The sequence below is a fragment of the Artemia franciscana genome, chromosome 7 (genome assembly GCF_032884065.1).
Source record: "Artemia franciscana chromosome 7, ASM3288406v1, whole genome shotgun sequence".
Taxonomy (NCBI): Eukaryota; Metazoa; Arthropoda; class Branchiopoda; order Anostraca; family Artemiidae; genus Artemia; species Artemia franciscana.
In genome coordinates, this window is record NC_088869.1 from 34,690,573 (window position 1) to 34,712,693 (window position 22,121).

At 34.9% G+C, this 22,121-nt stretch overlaps 1 protein-coding gene across 5 annotated transcripts in view; it reads right to left on the reverse strand.

Annotated features, from left to right (window-relative positions):
* Window positions 1–22,121, reverse strand: part of LOC136029198 (regulator of G-protein signaling 7-like) — a 139,429-nt gene that overhangs the window by 82,640 nt on the left and 34,668 nt on the right. For all 5 annotated transcript variants that reach the window (XR_010617993.1, XM_065707341.1, XM_065707340.1 and 2 more), the window contains exon 7: window positions 10,785–11,008. Coding sequence is in view for 4 of the 5 variants with exons in the window: in XM_065707341.1 (XP_065563413.1) it covers window positions 10,785–11,008 (224 nt within the window). In the remaining variant the exon portion in view is untranslated. The remainder of the gene's footprint in view (window positions 1–10,784; window positions 11,009–22,121) is intronic.

The following is a 22,121-nucleotide window of genomic DNA, read 5'->3' on the forward strand; positions in this document are numbered from 1 at the left end:
TTTTTCAAAGGAGAGGCAGTAAAGCGAGTTGATGCACTACGCCTACTTGGAGTTAATTTTTCTTCTGATCTTTCATGGACTGAGCGAAAATTAGATCCTCTCGCTTGAAGGAGCTAAGAGTCATCCTAAGATGCAAAAGTCTTCTCCCTGATGAGTCTATTCTGCCACTTTTCATTTCGTGCATCAGACCTTTCATGGAATATACATATTCTCTCTTCACTGGTGTACCTAAAAGCCACTTCGCTCAATTCCAACAAATTCAAAATAGAGCAGTTCGTGCAGCAGCCTCTGGCAACACAAAACCTAAAACCCTACATTTGACCCATGGAGCGCCTCAACGTGGCGTCCATGTCGGTTTTCTACAAGTAAATGTATAACCCTCCATCAAAAGAGCTATCGAAGCTTTTTCCTAATAGAACAAAGCTCTTGCAATCAACTCCCCAAAATACAGCTTGTCAGGACTACCTTGAACAGGGTGCTCCCCGCCAAGAATATCTGAAAACAAGTTTTGCCCGGCGATCGGTTGCCACATGGAATAGATTGCCGGCAGAGGTAATACCGGAAAATTCTTCCCTTGACACGTTCAAGAGAAGGTATAACAAGTACCTCAGTGGGGGAAAATGGGTTATTTACCAGAACTAGCGGCAAATCATCATCTGTGATGGAGCCGTGAAGCCTGTAATAAAAAAAAACAACTCATAATCTCGTTGACTTAGTGATAATTCATTTCGAATTGTTTTAAAACTCCGGTATCTTTTTGAGAATAGAGATTAAAATCATAATCTTCCTCGACTTAGCAATAATTTATTTTGAATTACCACTATACTAAATGGAACTTGGGTGTCTTTGCAAGATAGAAAAAATATTGTGTTCCTGACTGCCTAAGGTCATCTCCCTGCACCAACAGTAGCTTTGAGACAGATGTCACAACAACACAAAAAATAAGGAATCATATGGAGCACGAGGTGTGAAGATGGGAAGGAAGAATTGAATCACAGCATCACCAATGCACTTTGTATCCTCCTTTGTCATTTTCTTTAATTCACTTCACAAACAAATGAAAAAAATCGAGTCGAGTATTTAATATCCAAAGAACGTAAGCCATTTTTCGGAAAATTTAAAAAAGACAATACTTATGCCCCTAAAGGGGGGGAGGGGATGGATCAAAACTATACAGAAAAACAAAGGATCATCTGGAGCCTGAGGTGTGAAGATGTGAAGAAGGGATTGCACTCAGCATCACCATTGCACATTGCAGTGAGACTGATGTTGATGTAAACTCTGAATTTGTGCAGACAAATCTTGTGTGATCCCAACTGTGTATAGATTAAGTATCAGATTTTTTCCCACAATCTTCAGGTAGGCAAAGTATAGGTCACGCGCTTCTATTCCACAATTGCTGTATAGCTTAACAATATTCCCTTATGTCGGTATACTAGGCTACATAAATAATACTCCAGGGTTTAGCTTTTTGAAATTTCGGAAATTACAACAACGCAAGCAAGTGGTAGTAAATAAGCTTTTTTAAAAAACTGAGCATATGCAATCATTGAAAATTCTTCATTCTTTTGTTGGAAAAAATCAGACTTTCCATGTAAAACCTTACTTTACCCCAAAATTCCCTGAAAATCCTAACTTTATCCCAGATTTCCCTTTATACCTAGATTAACGATAAATGAGGGAAGAGATTTTTTCCCTAGATAGGGTAATATCCCTAGATTGGGAGGCCCTGATTTTGGTGCTTGTCGCCCACACTATAAGGTGCTCTTCCGCAAACACGTGACATTGCAATTATTAGTAAAGTATTCAAGTGACAATTGCTCTATGACAGATATAATTAAATTGTTCTTACCATCATCAAGTATATTGAATGCAAATCTTGGGTGTTGTGTTTTAAGCCAAAATAATGTATCCTTAGGTTGCACCTACTCCATTTGTTTTGAAATAGCTACAAACGTAGATGATTACGAAGATCACACTGATATTTCGGTCATAGATGCGGTGACCGTCATCATTAGTAATAATAAAATAAAACAGTTAAAAACAATAACTTATGTAGAAAAAAAAGTACATATTGTCTAATAGCCTTATTTTTTTTCAAAACAAAACCGGAAGCGAGTCTTCTTGACCTACCTGGTTTTGATTCGTTAGCATTATTTCAGCTAACAATTGGATAGAGGGTAATTGCATTGGGTGAAATGAACTTTATTCTATCTGACTTCTTCCTTAAAAGTTCCTCAATGTAGATTGAATTTTAGCATAGGTGGCACAGTTCTGATCTTCTTACACCGTAGAAGAAAATCCTGTTGATTGATAACATTAGGTGTTTTTATGAGTGCTTATATATTTATAAACTTCTTTGGTCAAGTTATTCCCATATTTATAACATAGATAATTTTGACGACCACACTGCCTTTCCATGACGAAGATGTTAGCTTAATAAGACATTTTACTGTAAAAACCAATTCAAATTTTGTATTAAAAACAGGAATTTCTTGGCACGTCCATCAAAGACGTAAGGATTCTAAAAAAAAAAATAAATATTTAAGAAAAGCGTGGTTCAATTACTATTACAAAAGCAGACAAGGGTAACACTTTAGTAGTTACAGATACTGAGGACTACGATTCAAAATTAAAGATTTTGTTAAATGATGAAAAAACCTACAAAAAGCTTTCGTATAATCCAACAGACTCTTATACAAACAAGTTTAAGAACAAATTAATGGGTTTTAGGGACGAAGGAAAAATTACACCTCAACTTCATAGTTGTTAGTGTCGATCTGTAAACTACTTTTGTCTACACAAATTTCTTGCTTTAAGACTCTTTGGATTTGGTTAAAAAACTAAAAGAAGCGGAAATTTTTTCAAATTCTTTGATAAAATGCCTCGACTCTGTATCAATGTACACAAATATTGATGAAAAAGCACCCGAAATTCCTCTTGAAAGAAAGTCATTAAGAAAGTTTGACTTGATTAGTGGTAAATCAGATTTAGAAGTCTCTGGAAATAAATATTTAGTAAGGTTGTGCAATAAGTTCTCTTAATTTTTCAATTCAGAAAAAAATTTTCGAACAAGTAAATAGTTTACGCATGAGGGTCCGTTTAAGCCCATTATTAGCGATTATTTTGGTGGAAAATGTTGAAATAATTACATTAGATTCGTACTTTTTAGAACAGAATTTATGGGAGCGGTATATGGATGGTAAAATTTAATATGGAATTATGGGGAGAAGGAATTAAAGGATATTTGAACATCTTAATTGTTTCAGGAGTGATTTAAAGTTTACTTTTGAATTAGAAGAGGGTGGAAAGCTTTTTTTTCTTGATATCTTTCTGTAAAGAAAAAATATTCTGGACTTTAAAATTTACAGAAAACCGACTAATAACAAAAGATTTAATTTTTAGGTCCGGTCATGCTGGTCAAGTAAAAACTGGTTTGACAATTTCTTTACTGACCATATTTTTAGTATTTGTTCTCTGATATTTTTTTGGGGAGGAACTGTTTTTTTTTTAAAGAAAAACACTCATAAGTAATCCAGTATGGTTAATTGAATAGACTTTTTCAAAAAGAAGAAAAAAGTTTCTAGAGATTTCTAAGGAAGTCTTGGAGACATCCCAGAAGAAAGATGTTTTTTGTTCTTCACTACATGTGCCAAGGCTAAGTGAAAAACTTAAAAAGAATTTCACAGAGCAATGGATTAAAGGTAGTTTTAAAAAGTAGTAATACTTTGGGTATATTTTTAAATTCTGGGAAGGATCGAACTGCATTGGGGCAGCAAAGTGGGGTCTATCAGATCCCATGTACTTGCGGAAGCTCATATGTGGGACGTACTAACCAGAATTTGAAAATGAGATTACTACAGGATTAAGACTCTATTTAGCCGGCTTTAAAGCAAAATTCCAAACCTGAAGATTTCACTTCAGCCCTATCGGAACTTGTGTTTGATTTTCCGGATCATTTGATTTTGTTCGCTAATGTCTTTTTGATTTCTAGGGAACAGAGTTTAAAGCAAAATTTTCGGGAAACTATTGAAATTAAGAAAATTTTATTGAAGACATGGTTTTAAATATAGAAACAGGTGAATTTGTTTTTAACTCTATTTACAATAACTTATTAAAGTCAGATAAATTAAGTTCATTTCACCCAATGTAATTAACCTCTGTCCAAATAATTGTTAGTTGTTCAAATAATGCTAACGAACCGGAATCAGCAAGGTCAAGGAGACTCGCTTCCGGTTTTGCTATGAAAAAAAAAACGTAGCAGTATTTTAACGCCACTACGGTTTTCCACCACCATCTCACCATATCTATGTCAAAATAGACATAGATATAGACATAGACATTGACACAGATATAGACAAAAGCATAAACATAGATACAGACTTAGACATAGACTCACCTAGCCTGTTTATTCTGACCCAACTAATCTTCTTGATGATGCAAGATTTCCAGGGTGGCAGGAAAACCGCGGTGGCGTTAAAACTCCCAAGCTAAAAAATAAGGTTGTTAAACAATATGTAGGTATTTATTTTGTATTTGAATTATTTTTGTTATTTTTTTTTTATTTTAGTATTATTACTGATGGTGGTAACTTAATATGCGACCAAAATATCTAGTTTTTTTTGTGAAGTTTATCACTGTCTATTAAAAGGATCCCCACTTGAAATTTTGAATTGGGTGTTCTAACGCAACCGCGGTTTTCCACCAACGTATGTTTTCCGCCACCCAGGAAATCTTGCATCATTAAGAGGATTAGCTGGGTCAGAACAGAAAGATTAGGTTAGGTTTGTCTATGTCCATGTTTATGTCTATATCTATCTCTATGCCTATGTTTTTGTCTATACCTGTGTCTATGTCTAATTCTATGTCTGTGTCTGTTCTATGTATATATTAAATAAAAAAAAACTAATTTTTTAGCTGAAAGTAAGGAGCGACATTAAAACTTAAAACGAACAGAAATTACTCCATATATAAAATGGGTTGTCCCCTCCGCAATCCCTCGCTCTTTACGCTAAAGCTCTTAATTGTTTTAAAAAGTAGAATTTTGGCAGAGTCAAACTTTAGCGTAAAGAGCGAGGGATTGCGGAGGGGACAACCCATTTTATATAAGGAGTAATTTCTGTTCGTTTTAAGTTTTAATGTCGCTCCTTACTTTCAGCTAAAAAATTAGTTTTTTTTTATTTAATTTCTGAACATTTTTGAATTAATGCATGTTTGGTTTTGGCTCTCCGCACATAAATTATTAAAATGAAATCTGTATATTAATTCTTTTTTTGGCTAAATGGTTTTCTCTTAGTTTTGATCAGACGATTTTGAGAAATAAGGGGTGGAGAAGGAGGCCTAGTTGCCCTCCAATTTTTCGGTTGCTTAAAAAGGCAACTAGAACTTTTAATTTTTAACGAACGTCTTTATTAGTAAAAAATATACGTAACTTATAAATTAGCAACTTACGTAACAAACTTTCATAATCTTATATTTTTATTATGTATACGAGGGGGTTTGTATCCTCTTTAATACCTCGCTCTTTACACTAAATCTTAAGTTTTGTCCCAATTCTTTAAGAATGACCCCTGAATCAGAAAGGCCGTAGAATAAATAGTTGAAATAACTAAAAATACTTTAGCATGAAGAGCGAGGTATTTATCTCCTCCTAAATACCTCGCTCTTTATACTAAAGTATTTTTAGGACCCCTCATATTTGTAATAATCTCTGTTCGTTTTAAGTTTCAATGCTACTCCTTCCTTTCATTTGAAAAAACGTTTTCATGTTTATTTTTCATTGTTTTCTTATAGTAATGCTAGAAAATCATGCACCCTTTTCCTTGAATTTTTCTTCCCCCATGACAGATTCCTCCAAGGAAATATCCTCCGACATAGCCCCCTACCCTCAGCCCCATCCCCCAAACAAAATAAAATCCCCCTGAAAACGTCTGTACACTTCCCAATAACCATTGTATATTGTAAACCAGTGCTATATGTAAACACTGGTCAAAGTTTGTAACTTGCAGCCCCTCCCCCAGGGATTGTGGGGGAGTAAATCATCCCCAAATACATAGTTATTATGGTTTTCGACTATGCTGAACAAAATGGCTATCTCAATTTTGATCCGTTGACTTCGGGAAAAAATGAGCGTGGGAGGGGGCCTAGATGCCCTCCAATTTTTTTGGTCACTTAAAAAGGGCACTAGAACTTTTCATTTCCGTTAGAATGAGCCCTCTTGCGGCATTCTAGGACCACTTGGTCGATACGATGACCCCTGGGAAAAAGAAAAAAGAAAAAAAACAAAAAACAAAAAACAAACAAATAAACACGCACCCGTGATTTGTCTTCTGGCAAAAAATACAAAATTCCACATTTTTGTAGATAGGAGCTTGAAACTTCTACAGTATGGTTCTCTGATACGCTGAATCTGATGGTGTCATTTTCGTTAAGATTCTACGACTTTTAGGGGTTGTTTCTCCCTATTTTCTTAATTAAGGCAAATTTTCACAGGCTCGTAACTTTTGATGGGTAAGACTAAACTTGATGAAACTTATATATTTAAAATCAGCATTAAAATGCGATTCTTTTGATGTAGCTATTGATATCAAAATTCAATTTTTTAGAGTTTTGGTTACTATTGAGCCGGGTCGCTCCTTACTACAGTTCGTTACCACTAACTGTTTGATCTATATCTATGTTTATCCTGACCTACCTGAATTAGTAGGGGGCTGAAAACATATGGTGGCGGAAAACCGCGGTGCTGTTAAAACACTGCTACGGAACTTTTATTTGTAGCTACAAGCATTATCTAAATGGTGTTTTTCGGGTCAAAATAATTCACCATTGGCTATATATATATATATATATATATATATATATATATATATATACATATATATATATATATATATGTATATATATATATATATATATATATATATATATATATATATATATATATATATATATATATATATATATATATATATTTATATATATTTTGGGGGAGGGAGAGGAGGTGTATATTCAGGGAGTCAAGGGGCGTAGTATATCCTTTGGGGGAAAGGAGTGGTGGAACATTTTTGAAAATCCAATCCTAAACGTGTTGTCAAGAAGTCTAAAAAATAGTTCTGAGAAATTAAACTGTAATGGATTCTGAACACCAAAAGAAAAAAGTAAAGGTTGCATCTGCCAGCCCTAAATCTTCAATAGCACATTTTTCTTCGAGAGGTAGTGAAGAAAAGTTATTATCTAGCAAAGAAACTATTCTGTTAATTTCAAAAACACTATACAATATATATAAATAAACAATGCACTCACATCAAACAAACATAAAATTAAGTGGTAAACTCAGCCTGTACTAAAGCTGTCAGTAATGAGTTATTGCAGACGACAGAAGTGTACTGTAAACAAGCTTTCGAGTGGGTGACGATGAATTTCATATAAGCTTCATTTTTTACCAGCTCTTCTGTTACTATTAAAGTGCCTAACCCCCTTACACTTTGTTCAACCCCCACGCCCATCAGAGGAGACTAATGATCGCAGTTTAACTGCATGCTATTCCAACAGCCCTCTGCATGGCGTGATTCAGTTGAACGCGGTTTGAAAGTAACGTCTTAGAAAATCGAAAATTACAACTCCTCTCCTCGAACAACAAGAAAAAATCACTTTCTTGCATGGGCAGCAATGGTATGTCCTCCTGTTAAAAACAAATCCCTCCCTGAGAAAACTTTTCCCTTCCTAAAATGAAAACTGTTCCCTTCTGTGTATAAAACACACTCGGGAAGTGAAGTTTGGTGACAATAAAATATAATGAAAATAGAATACTTTATTAGGAAAATTGTGGAGGTCATTTGTGAATTATCAAATTGGGAGCTTCGGCATCGACTGACCGCCTCAAAGACAAAGACAAGTTCATTATTAACACATTTCTTGACCTAGTTCATTTTAGTTCATTATTAACGCGATTCTTGAGGACACCAGTTAGCTTGATTTGACTAGTGATATAATATAGTGTCTCGCCATAGATGTTCAAATTTAGATTTGGAATTTGCCAAGGACTGAAGAACAGGTAATGATATTCAAACAGTTCGTGGTAACGAACTTTAGTAAGGAGCGACCCGGCTCAATAGTAAACGAAACTCTAAAAAACGGAATTTTAATGCTAAAATATACATCAAAAGAATCAGATTTTTATGCTGATGTTAAATATATAAGTTTCATCAAATTTAGTCTTTGTCATCAAAAGTTACGAGCCTGAAACAATTTGCCTTATTTCAGAAAATAGGGGAAAACACCCCCTAAAAGTCACGAAAATCACACCATCGCATTCGGCGTATCAGAGAACCCTTTAGCAAAAATTTCAAGCTCCTATCTACAAAAATGTGGAATTTCGTATTTTTTGCCAGAAGACAAATCACGGGTGCGTGTTTATTTGTTTGTTGTTTTTTTCCCAGGGGTCATCGTATCGACCAAGTGGTCCTAGAATGCCACAAGAGGGTTCATTCTATCGGAAATGAAAAGTTCTAGTGCCCTTTTTAAGCGACCAAAAAAATTAGAGGGCACCTAGGCCCCCTCCCACGCTCATTTTTTCTCCAAAGTTAACAGATCGAAATTTTGAGATAGCCATTTTGTTCCGCATAGTCAAAAACTATAATAACTATGTCTTTGGGAATGGTTTACTCCCCCAGAGTCCCTGGGGGAGGGGCTGCAAGTTACAAACTTCGACCAGTGTTTACATATAATAATGGTTATTGGGAAGTGTACAGTCGTTTTCAGGGAATTTTTTTTTGGTTTTGGGGGTGGGGTTGAGGGGAGGGGGCTATGTGGGAGGATCTTTCCTTGGAGAAATATGTCATGGGGGAACAGAAATTCAATGAAAAGGGCGCAGGATTTTCTAAAATTACTATAAAAAAAAATGAAAAAATAAACATGGAAAAGTTTTTTCAATTGAAAGAAAAGAGTAGCATTGAAACTTAAAACGAACAGAGATTATTACGCATATGAGGGGTTCTAAAAATACTTTAGCATAAAGAGCGAGGTATTTAGGAGGAGATAAATACCTCGTTCTTTATGCTTTAGTATTTTTAGTAATTTCAACTACGGCCTTTCTGATTCAGGGTTCATTCTTAAAGAATTGGGACAAAACTTACGATTTAGTGTAAAGAACGAGGTATTAACGAGGGTACAAACCCCCTCATATACATAATAAAAATTAAAGAATATAAAAGTTTGTTACGTAAGTTAATTCTTAAGTTACGTATATTTTTTACTAATAAAAAATTCCTTAAAAATTAAAATTTTTAGTTGCCTTTTTATGTAACCGAAAAATTGCATGGCAACTAGGCCTCCTTTCCCATCCCTTATTCCTCAAAATCGTCTGATTAAAACTAAGAGAAAGCCATTTAGCCAAAAAAGGAATTAAATATGCAAATTTCATTTTAATAATTTATTTGTGGAGAGCCAAAATCAAACATGTATTAATTCAAAAACGTTCAGAAATTACATAAAAAAAACTAGTTTTTTTTAACTGAAAGTAAGGAGCGACATTAAAACTTAAAACGAACAGAAATTACTCCGTATATGAAATGGGTTGTCCCCTCCGCAATCCCTCGCTCTTTACGCTATAGTTTGACTCTTTGCCACAATTCTACTTTTTAAAACAATTAAAAGTTTTAGCGTAAAGAGCGAGGGATTGCGGAGGGGACAACCCATTTCATACACGGAGTAATTTCTTTTCGTTTTAAGTTTTAATGTCGCTCCTTACTTTCAGTTAAAAAAAATAATTTTTTTTATGTAATTTTCCAGGATAAGAGGTTGTTCCCCAACACACTGCGTCAATGTACATACCACGACTTTGCACTCTTACGAAAGGCAATATCTTTGGAGGTGTAACACTGCATTCATGCAGCGTATTTCCAAGCTGTGGTATTCACAATTTTGTTAAAAAATTATTCTATTTTCATCATATTTTTTTTTCATTAGTATTAGCCAAACCTCACTTCTCAAGTGTGTTTTATATAATAGGCAAGTACCATCCCTCATCCAAATTTAAAACTCAAGCAGATCCCCTGTGTATTCAGTATGCCCAGCATGAATTCGTCAGTAAAAGACCATATCATATGAATGTAACGTTTTCACATTAATATGTGAATGATTAAAATTCAAAGTCCCGCTATTTGAATTTGGGTCCACTGCGGCTTCTAAAAGAAATGGTTGACATCTTGTGTTGACATTTGAAGATGTAACCAAAAAGTTTTCAGTACGGGCAAATTTTAAGACTATTCAAAGAAACTTTAAAAAAAAATTCAAGAAGAAAAGGCTTGTTTTCTTAAAAATGAAAGATTAAAAAATGAGAATGTCTATAAAACATAACAGTACTTATCGGTTATATTATAAGCACTATAGAATTTCGATTGCAAATGATGCGAGCATGACACAAGAAACTGGTCAAGCAAACCCTTAATACCACACAATTAGCTTCGGCTTGGCTGGACAATAAATTGTAGCTATATCATATTTAAGTATTTAGTTGGTATTTTAGTTTGGTTAGGTCACAAATTTATTTATGCTTTACCACCCCCCTTAATGTGCAAATATATCGCCCAAATTTGTTTCTTAGCTATTATATTTTCATCATATTTTTGTTTGATTTCATTAGCACATAATTCTAAGTTGTAATTTCACAACTTTCCTAATAAAGTATAATATTTTCAACATATTTTGTTTTATTTAATTTGTTTTATCAAAAGTTCACTCTTCGAGTTTTTATTATATAACCGATAATTACGAAAATAACTTACTACAGGTCGATGGACATCCCAAAAGGCTCTTTCTTGGCTGTCTAAGATTTTTCTTTCCAATTTGTCCCTTTTTTTATCCACTCGACTCTGAGCTTCAGCTTGCATAAAAATAAATTCCCATTTGCGGGCAAACATTTTCTGGAGACGTGCCAAATTTTCCGCTTCATAGTCTGCTAACTCAAGACGTGTTTTGTTCTGCATAGTTCGCTTACACAAATAAACAGCTGAAATTTAAATCTAACTTTAGAAAATAATGACGAATTTACTTACATTTAAAGGAATAACAGATTGTTATAAACTGCTTACTGTGAACCGTTTAATGTCATTATAGGTTTATCATGGAAATATAAGTCATACATTAAAGTTACCTAGTGGAGAAAGGCCGGTTATTTAATGAGTAGACATTTCAACAGGGATGATTAGTTTCCATTTGGTTGTTTATTGGTTGACCTTCTCAAAAGGAACCACTATAAAATTCTGAAAATTAAATACTTAAATAAAATCCAAAATACTTCTTAATTTTATTCCTCAGACCACTTCATTTCACTTTATTCCCCCTCTCAATAGTTTGGAAATATAAAGCCCAAATTATATATGGTCAATGAATTTTCCAAAACATACTGATAAAATAGAATTAGTACCGTAAGTGAGACAGTCAAACAGTTCGTGGTAATGAACTGTAAGTAAGAACCGACATGGCTCAATAGTAACTGAAACTTTAATAAACAGAATTTTGATATCAATTTTTATACATCAAAGGAATCGGTTTATTATTCTGATTAATAATAAAATAACTTTCGAAAAAGAAGTTTTTAAAGAAAAGTAAAGACCATACTAAACTTATTTCGGAAGAAATAGAATCCTACAATAACTCAAATTCGAAACGATCAGAAATTACTATTAAAGAATAATTGAAACCCAAAATAAACAGATATTATATAAATAACCATTAGAAAAAATATATAACAGGTACTAATATAAATGAATAAATAAATTTTAAAACGTGTAAAGCTTAAATTGAATACAAGTTTTTTTAAATGAAAGTAAGAAGCGACATTAAAACTTAAAACGAACGGAAATTACTCCGTATATGAAATGGGTTGTCCCCTCCGCAATCCCTCGCTCTTTACGCTAAAGCTTTTAATTGTTTTAAAAAGTAGAATTGTGGCAAAGAGTCAAACTTTAGCGTAAGAGCGAGGGATTGTGGAGGGGACGACCCATTTCATATACGGAGTAATTTCTGTTCGTTTTAAGTTTTAATGTCGCTCCTTACTTTCAGCTAAAAAAATTAGTTATTTTTTTATTTAATTTCTGAACGTTTTTGAATTAATGCATGTTTGGTTTTGGCTCTCCGCACATAAATTATTAAAATGAAATTTGTATATTAATTCTTTTTTTGGCTAAATGGCTTTCTCTTAGTTTTGATCAGACGATTTTGAGAAATAAGGGGTGGAGAAGGAGGCCTAGTTGCCTCCAATTTTTCGGTTACTTAAAAAGGCAACTAGAACTTTTAATTTTTAACGAACGTTTTTATTAGTAAAAAATATACGTAACTTAAGAATTAACTTATGTAACAAACTTTCATAACCTTATATTTTTATTATGTATACGAGGGGGTTTGTACCCTCGTTAATACCTCACTCTTTACACTAAATCGTAAGTTTTGTCCCAATTCTTTAAGAATGACCCCTGAATCAGAAAGGCCGTAGAATAAATAGTTGAAATTACTAAAAATACTTTAGCATAAAGAGCAAGGTATTTATCTCCTCCTAAATACCTCGCTCTTTATGCTAAAGTATTTTTAGAATCCCTCATATGCGTAATAATCTCTGTTCGTTTTAAGTTTCAATGCTACTTCTTCCTTTCATTTGAAAAAAACGTTTTCATGTTTATTTTTCATTGTTTTCTTATAGTAATGCTAGAGAATCCTGCGCCCTTTTCATTGAATTTTTCTTCCCCCATGACAGATTCCTCCAAGGAAAGATCCTCCAACATAGCCTCCTCCCCTCAGCCCCGCCCCCAAACAAAATAAAACCCCCCTGAAAATGAGCCCTCTTGCGACATTCTAGGACCACTTGGTCGATACGATGACCCCTGGGGAAAAAAAAACAAAAAAAAAACAAATAAACACGCACCCGTGATTTGTCTTCTGGCAAAAAATACAAAATTCCACATTTTTGTAGATAGGAGCTTAAAACTTCTACAGTACGGTTCTCTGATACGCTGAATGTGATTGTGTCATTTTCGTTAAGATCCTACAACTTTTAGGGGATGTTTTCCCCTATTTTCCTAAATAAGGCAAATTTTCTCAGGCTCGTAACTTTTGAATTGTAAGACTAAACTTGATGAAACTTATATATTTAAAATCAGCATTAAAATGCGATTCTTTTGATGTAGCTATTGATATCAAAATTCAATTTTTAGAGTTTTGGTTACTATTGAGCCGGGTGGCTCCTTACTACAGTTCGTTACCACGAACTGTTTGATTATGTTTGTCTTAAACATTCTTGGAAAGTACAAATAAAATCAATCTGAATGTTTGATATAGATAGATTTATAGATAGATAGATTTATTCACACGAAAAGCCCAATTGGACCATGGTGACAAACACAAAACAAGTGAAAAAAAATTATGCAACCAACATAGACTGAAAAGACAATAAATTAATTACTTAAGAAAACATCACGATACCTCATACCTACCCGGACGAACTTTCCAATATTATTTATACTTAAGTAACACCTATTTCTAAAAATTTCCAAAATCCAATCCCCCCCAACCTCCCTACCAAATATTTCCAAGCGCAACTCCCTCAACTCCATATTATGTTATTAATTGTTGAACGATCATCAGTTCAAGATTTTATTTCACTGTAACTTTGTTTTCATTTTCAATGCTGTAATAACTGGGAAAAGAAAATATTTGTAATATAATTCGTTTTCAGTGAAGCACCAATGATACAGTAGGCTTTAGTCTTTTACAGTTAGGGAAGGGGGGAGTATCCAAACTCTGGTTTGTGAAAAAAAAATCTATATTTGCCTTGGACAGTCATAGAAAGAAATAATAAAATTAAAATGAATATTTTATATATAATGATACTAATTGCTTAAAGTTCATCAGTTCAAAAATTAATTTTACTGCAATTTTTATGTTTATTTTCAATGTTTTAATAAGTACAAAAGAAAAAATTGCAATATAATCCATTTTTAGTAAAGCGCCAATGGCGCAGTAGGTTTTAGACTTTTATAATGAGAGAAGGAGGCAAAACCCAAACTATTGTTTGTAATGATTTTTCTTCGTTTCAGGCCTGATTTGCATATTCAACTTAAGTTTCAATCGTTTTATAATTTATCTATTCATTTATATTTGTACCTATTGTAGCTTTTGTTTCTTTTGATTGTTTATTTAATATCTGGTAGTTTTGGGTTTCATTTATACTTTAATAGCAACACATTTTTCTTAGTTTTAAGCTTGATTTGTATATTCAATTAAAAGTTTTACTCGTTCTAAGATTTATTTATTCATTTATGTTAGTACCTGTTGTATGTTTTTTACAATGATTGTCTATATAATTTGTTCATTTTGTGTTTCATTTATTCTATAATAATAATTTCTGGTCGTTTTGAGTTCGAGCTATTGCAGGTTTCGATTTCTTTCGATCTTAAGATTAATATGGTCGTTACGTATCTTAAAAAAACTTCTTTTCCGGTTTTCTTTTTTTTTATTTCAATTTCTGTTCGTTCCTGATTGACAAAATTTCAAGTTTTTCAGAATTCCCTTTTTCAAAATAATTTTTCATTCCAAAATTAAACTGAATATTTGCTACATTATCATATTAATTACTGAAAGATCACCAATTCAAGATTTTGTTTTACTCAGGGCCAGGTATAAAGTTTTGACAAGTCTAGACCCAAACGTTTTGACCGCTCCGGTTTTGCAAGATTCTTGGAGAAATCTCCAAAACTTCGGGATAGTAAATGCCGCAGGGCTCTATTGGGCCTATTGATAAATCCTGATCTGGTTTCACGGCAGTTTTCATTTTATTTTCGATGTAGTAATAAGTACCAAAGAAAATAGTTTTAATTTAATTTGTTTTAGTAAAGCACCAAATACACAGTAGGTTTTTTGCTTTTACCATTAGGGAAAAGGGCAGTAGCCGAACTCCTGTTTGTAATAAATAAAAAAAAACAAGTTTTTTTAAATGAAAGTAAGAAGCGACATTAAAACTTAAAACGAACAGTGATTACTCCGTATATGAAAGGGGCTTTTCCTCCTCGACACCCCGCTCCTTACGCTAAAGTTTTTTATTGTTTTAAAAAGTAGAGTTGCGAGAAAGAATCAAACTTTAGCGCAAGGAGCGGGGTGTCGAGGAGGAAAAGCCCCTTTCATATACGGAGTAATCTCTGTTCGTTTTAAGTTTTAATGTCGCTCCTTACTTTCATTTAAAAAACTTGTTTTTTTTATTTAATTTCTGAAAGTTTTTGAATTAATGCATGTCTGATTTTGGCTCTCCGTACATATATTATTAAAATGAAATTTGCATATTAATTCTTTTTTTGGCTAAATGCCTTTCGCTTAGTTTTGATCAGACGATTTTGAGAAATAAGTGGTGGGGAAGGAGGTCTAGTTGCCCTCCAATTTTTCGGTTACTTAAAAAGGCAACTAGATCTTTTAATTTTTAACGAACGTTTTTATTAGTAAAAAAAAAAATACGTAACTTAAGAATTAACTTACGTAACAAACTTTTATATTCTTATATTTTTGATTATATATATGAGGGGGTTGGTCCCCTCGTTAATACCTCGCTCTTCACGCTAAATCTTGTTTTATCCCAATTCTTTAAGAATGACCCCTGAATCAGAAAGGCCGTAGAATAAATAGTTGAAATTATTTAAAAAAATTTTAGCATAGAGAGCGAAGTATTTATCCCCTCCTAAATACCTCGCTCTTTATGCTAAAGTATTTTTAGAACCCCTCATATGCGTAATAATCTCTGTTCGTTTTAAGTTTTAATGCTTCTCCTTACTTTCAATTGAAAAAACTTTTCATGTTTATATTTTCATTGTTTTTTTTATAGTAATGCTAGAAAGTCCTGCGCCCTTTTCATTGAATTTCTGTTCCCCTATGAAATATTGCTCCAAGGAAAGATCCTCCCATATAGCCCCCTCCCCTGAACCCCACACCCAAACCAAAAAAAATCCCCCTGATAACGTCGGTACACTTCCCAGTAACCATTACTGTATGTAAACATTGGTCAAAGTTTGTAACTTGCAGCCCTCCCCCAGGGACTGTGGGGGGAAGTCATCCCCAAAAACATAGTTATTATGGTTTTCGACTATGCGGAACAAAATGGCTATCTAAAAATTTTGATCCGTTGAATTTGGGAAAAAAATGAGCGTGGGAGGGGGCCTAGGTGCCCTCCAATACTTTTGGTCACTTAAAAAGGGCACTAGAACTTTCCATTTCCGTTAGAATGAGCCCTCTTGCAACACTCTAGGACCACTTGGTCGATACGATGACCCCTGGAAAAAAAAACAAACAAATAAACACGCACCCGTGATTTGTCTTCTGGCAAAAAATACGAAATTCCACATTTTTGTAGATAGGAGGTCGAAACTTCTACAATAGGGTTCTCTGATACGCTGAATGCGATGGTGTGATTTTCGTTAAGATCCTATGACTCTTAGGGGGTGTTACCCCCTATTTTCCAAAATGAGACAAATTTTCTCAGGTCGTAACTTTTGATGACAAAGACTAAATTTAATGAAACTTATATATTTAAAATCAGCATAAAAATCCGATTTTTTTGATATATCTTTTAGCATCGAAATTCCGTTTTTTAGAGTTTCGTTTACTATTGAGCCGGGTCGCTCCTTACTTCAGTTCGTTACCACGAACTGTTTGATAAAGAATATAGGTGTCTTGAACAGTTTTGGAAAGAGCTAGTAAAATTAGACCGAATTCGAACGATTTTTGGAAAAAATGTATTGGAAAAAAATTGAAGGGGGTTGGGCCATAAAGGGAGGGACAGGGGTTAGCTCTCATGCTTTATCACATATTTTTTTTCGGTGGTAGGAGGGATATCGGGCCATGGAGGACCAGGTATCTCCCATAAGTATGGAACAAAATATTGTTAATAAATTTTTTTCGAGGGGGGTCGGGCCATACAGAGAAGGGAAGGGGTCAGCTCCCTTAAGTTTTGGAATAAATATCATTAATATTTTTTTGAGTGGGGACGGGGGGTTAGGCTTATCTGATCTTTGAATTATTTTTATAACCCTTGCATAAGAAACCTTATATGCCCCCAGGGTATACAATACAACACTTGCCCCGTGCTCTGGGGGTTGTGTTGACCCGAGAGTTTTTGTCTGATCTTTTGACTTATTTTAACAAAATGGCTATCACAAAAATTCGATTGGATGGATTTGAGTAAAGTTAACAGAGAAACTAGTTGCCCTCCGTTCCCTTTTGACTCTTAAAAATTTGAACTAGAACTTTCAATTTCCAATAGAATGAGCCCCTTCCGAAGTTTATACGACTATTCCTTCCATAAAAACTGTATATGCTCCCGGGGCGTAATTTACAATGCTTTCCCCTGGTTCTGAGGGGTTGTATAGACTCCAGGATTTTTATTATATGACCTTTGGTTTATTTTGGACAAGATGAAAGTCTCAAAAATTCGATCGGACGCATTTGCTATTAGATTACGTTTGACTCTGAAAAAGGAAACTTTAACTTTCCATTTCTAGTCATGTGAGTCCCCTCTGAAGTTTACCTTTTCTATAAGAACTTAATATACCCCGGGCATAAGTTACAACCCTTCCTTTAGACTCGGAGGGATAAATATGTTTACCCCGAAGTTTTTGTTATCTGATGGTTGGACTATTTCAAAGAAAATGCCTATCTGAAAATTTTGAATGAATGAGTTTAAGGAAAAGAGGGTGTATGAGAAGGAGAGGGGGAGGGTGGATAAACTCCTTTCCCTTTTAACCCTTAAAAAGTAAACAGAACTTTTAATTTCCAATCAAGTGATCCACTTCTGAGGTTTATACGACCCCACCTTACGTAAAAAAAACCTTACATACCCCCGGCGCATAACTTACAACACTTGCTCCCAGGGGGTTGTTTCAACCCCGGAGGTTTTGTTTTATCTTTAAACTAAAATGACTATCCCAAAATTTTGATCAGATGCATTTGGGTAAAAAGGGAATTGGGGAGGCGGGCGGCGGTGGCTAGTTGCCTTGCGATCACTTTTGACTCTCAAAAAGGGCACTAGAAATAAAATTTATACTCGAATGAGCCCCTGCGAAGTTATAGTACCATCCCTTCCATAGAAACCATATATGCCCTGTGGGCACTATTTACAACACTTTTCCCCGAGTTTTGGCGGGCTGTGTTATCCCTGAAATTTTTGTTGTATGATTTTTGGTCTATTTCAAACAAAATTGGCTGTATAAAAATTCGATCTGGTGCGTTTGGGGAACAGATGTTTGGTGGGGGGGGGAGGGCTAGTTGCCATCGGATTACTTTTGACTCTTGAAAAGGGAAACGGAACTTTGAATTTCTTATCATTTGAATCCCTTCAGAAATTTATCCGACCACCTCTTCCATAAGAACCTTATATGCCCCCGGGGACAACTTACAACCCTTAATTTCCCCGAGATCTGGGGGTTATGTTGACCCCAAAATTTTTGTTATTTGATCGTTGGACTATTTCAGAGAAAATGGCTATCTTGAATTGATCTGATGCATTTAAGGAAACGATGGTGTGGGGAGAGCGGGGGTAAATGCCTTCCGATCACTTTTGACTCTTAAAAAGGTAAATGGAACTTTAAATTTCCAACCAATGAGCTACTATTGAAGTTTATACGACAATCCCTTTTATAAAAATCTTATTTGCCCCCGTGGCATAGCTTAAAACATTTACCACTGGCCTCTGGGGGTTTGTGCCGACCCTGGAATATTTGTTATCTGATATTTGAGCTATTTCCAATAAAATGGCTATCACAAAATTTCATCAGATGGGTCTGTTGGAAAAGGGCATGGGATGGGGGGCTAGTTGACCTTGTGTCTCTTTTGACAAAAGTCAAAAGTTAACTTAACTAAAGTTAAAAAGTAAGCTCGAACTCTCAGTTTCCAATCAAATGAATCCCCTCTGAATTTTATGCGAGCAGCCCTTCCATAAGAACCATTTATGCACCCAGGGTATAACTTCCAACGCCTGCCCCTGGGCTCTGGTGGGTTTTGTCGACCCAGGGGTTTTTGTTATTTGATCTTTGAACTATTTTTAAATCTTTTATCGGATACATTTGGGGAAAAAGGCCTGGGGGCTATTTTGCCCTTCGGTCACTTTTGACTCTTAAGAAGGGCACTCTAATTTCCAATTTCAAATGGAATGAGAGCCTCCCAAGTCTTTACGACCATCCCTTCATCATGAAGTACCGCAGGGAAAAATAAATAAAACATTAGCGTCTTATGACCTTAGGGTTGGTGGGGTTGGTTGCCATCTGATAACTTTTAACTCTTAAAAAAGAAATTAGAGCTTTCAATTTATAATTATTTGAGTCCCCTCCAAAGTTGATACGACAATTTCTTCCACAAAAACCTCATTTACCCCCAGGGCATGATTTACAATCCTTCCCTGGGTTTTAAGGGTGTTATGTTGAACCCGTAGTTATTGTAATCTGATTGTTGGACTAATTCAAAAAAAACGACTCTCTAAAAATTTTGATCGTATACATTTGGGGAAAAGAGGGTGTGTGTGGGGGGGGCATGTACCCGCCGATCACTTTTGATGACTCTTGAAAAGGTAACCAGAATTCCCAATTTCCGACCACTTCTAAAAACCTTATATGCCCCAAGGACATAGGTTACAACCCTTCCCCCAGGCTTTCGGGTGGTATGTTGTGGAGGTTTATGTTATCTGATCATTGAACTATTCCAAACAAACTAGCAATCTCGAAGTTTTGATCGGAGGCATTTGGGGAAAGGAGGGTGTGTGTGTGTGTTTGTGAGAGGGGTGGGGGTATATCCCCTCTGATCCTTTTGACTGATAAATAGGTAACTAGGATTTCAATTTACAATCAAATGAGCCACCTCTGATGTTTATACGGCCACCCCTTGCATAAAACCTTAAATGCCCCTGGGGCATAATTTAAAATTTGTCCCCGGACTTTTGATGTTTGTGTTGACTCCGAAGTTTTTGTTATTTGATGTTTGAACTGTTTTCAACAAAATGGCTATCTTAAAATCTTTATCGGATGGGTTTGGGGCAAAAAAGGTGTTGGGGGTAGTTGCCACCCGATCTCTTTTGACTCTCAAGAACGGAACTAAAACTTTCTTTTTCCAATCAAATAATTACTCTCTGAAGTTTATACAAGCATCCCTTCTGTAAGAATTATATATATCCACAGTGCATAACTTAAAACACCTATCCCCGGGCCCTGGGGGGTTGTGTTGACTTCAGAGTTTTTGCTATCTGATCTTTGAACTATTTTTAACAAAAGTGGGCAAGCTGCCCTCTGATCAGTTTTAATCTTAAAAATGAGCCCCCTCCGAAATTTATAGGACCACCCCTACCATATCAAGGACCTCTGGGAAAAATATTTAATAATAATAAAGCACTGTAGCGGTATGTCCTTTACTAAAGGCAACGCTATGTCGTTGCCTCTGATTCCAAATGTACTATACAAGATTCATTAATCGTAGTGCAATTCATAAGAGTCTAAGAGCCATGAGAAAATTTGCCTGATTTTCAAAGAAAGGGGGAAACACGCCCTAAAAGCCTAAAAGTTGAAACTAAGCCTTCAGATTCAGCGTATCTGAGAACCCTACTTTAGAGTTTTCAAGCTCCTATCTGCAAAAATGTGGAATTTGTTTTTTTGTCAAAAGATTATGGATGTGTTTTTTTTTTTTCTTATGGGCAATCCTATCAGACCAATAGTCCAAGAACATCGGGAGAAGGCTCACTTGAACGTAAATTAAAAGTTCTAGTGTTATTATTTGAAACCAAAAATATTTGAGGGAAACTAGCCCCCCTCTCACGCATCCTTTCCCTCCAAAATCGTCCAATCAATATTTTGAGATAAGCACGCTGTTCAGCATTTTGGAAAAATCCAAAGACTATGCCTTTGGAGGTCACTGGATCCCCCCAAACCCTGGGGATAGGTTTTTAAGTTCTAAAATTTGTCAATTGTTGTTTATGTTTATTATTTGTTATTACGAAGTATAAAGACATTTTCCGAGGGGATTTTATGCTTTGGGTGTGTTTTGATGGGGATAATTCCCGTGTGGAACATGAAATTAGGTGATATAGAATTTATTTACTCAGGCAAGAAGGATGTGGTACATAGACAGGGAGTAGGGCTCACGAGGAGTAAGGAAACTGAAAAGTCTTGTTTAGGTTGGGAAGGTATTCAACAATCTAACCGCTCATTTTGTAGCTAAAAAGTGCGGGGTTTCAGTTATAGTAGTATATGCCTCTGTAGAACTGATTGACAGAGATAGTAGTGACTCAGATGAATGATACTCACAGTTACAGGAACAAACAGACAGGGTCTCAGGTAGAAAAATGGTGTTTTTATTAGGAGATTTTAATGCCCAGGTCGGTAGATATAGGGATATGGTATCCTAGCCTAGGTAAATTTGGTGTTGGAGAAGAAAACACCAGTGGCTACAAACTGCTGCAATTTTGTGGGTATTATAATCTAGTTATAACCAATACAGGATATAATCATAATATGGCCAACAAGTTAACATGATATAAACGTGATACACATCTAGCCTTATTGCTATTGTAAACCGAAAACTAGCAGTATCAATGCAAAATGCTTGGGTTTTTAGGAGAACTGTTATTGATGTTAAAAGTAAAGATAACCATCTAGTAGCGTCTAGGGTTAATTTAAATCATCAATTATTCAATTAATTAATCAATTCATTAATGACGTAGTTAGGTCTTAGTAGTAGTGATAGTGGTAGCAGTAGCAGTGGTGGAAATTGTAGTGGTAGTGGTAGGATGAAAATATTGCTTTTTTGATCATCTTTTTGAGTAGTGGTAGCAGCAGTAGTGGTGGTAGTTGTAGTAGTAGTGGTAGCATGCATATATTGCCTTTTTGATCATCTCCATTATCATTTTATGAAAATTCCAAATTAATATGCTCAGTCTACCTCAGTTACGACCTTTTGTCAATCCGAAGACAAATAACGTGTTTTGATTTAATTCAACACTCCCCTTAACGTTCTCTGAAAGGCTCACCTGAATTCCCTTCGTCTTTTTCGAAAGTAAAGTTCAAAAATGCATACCGTTCCCATTAACGTATATTATATGTAAAGAATGA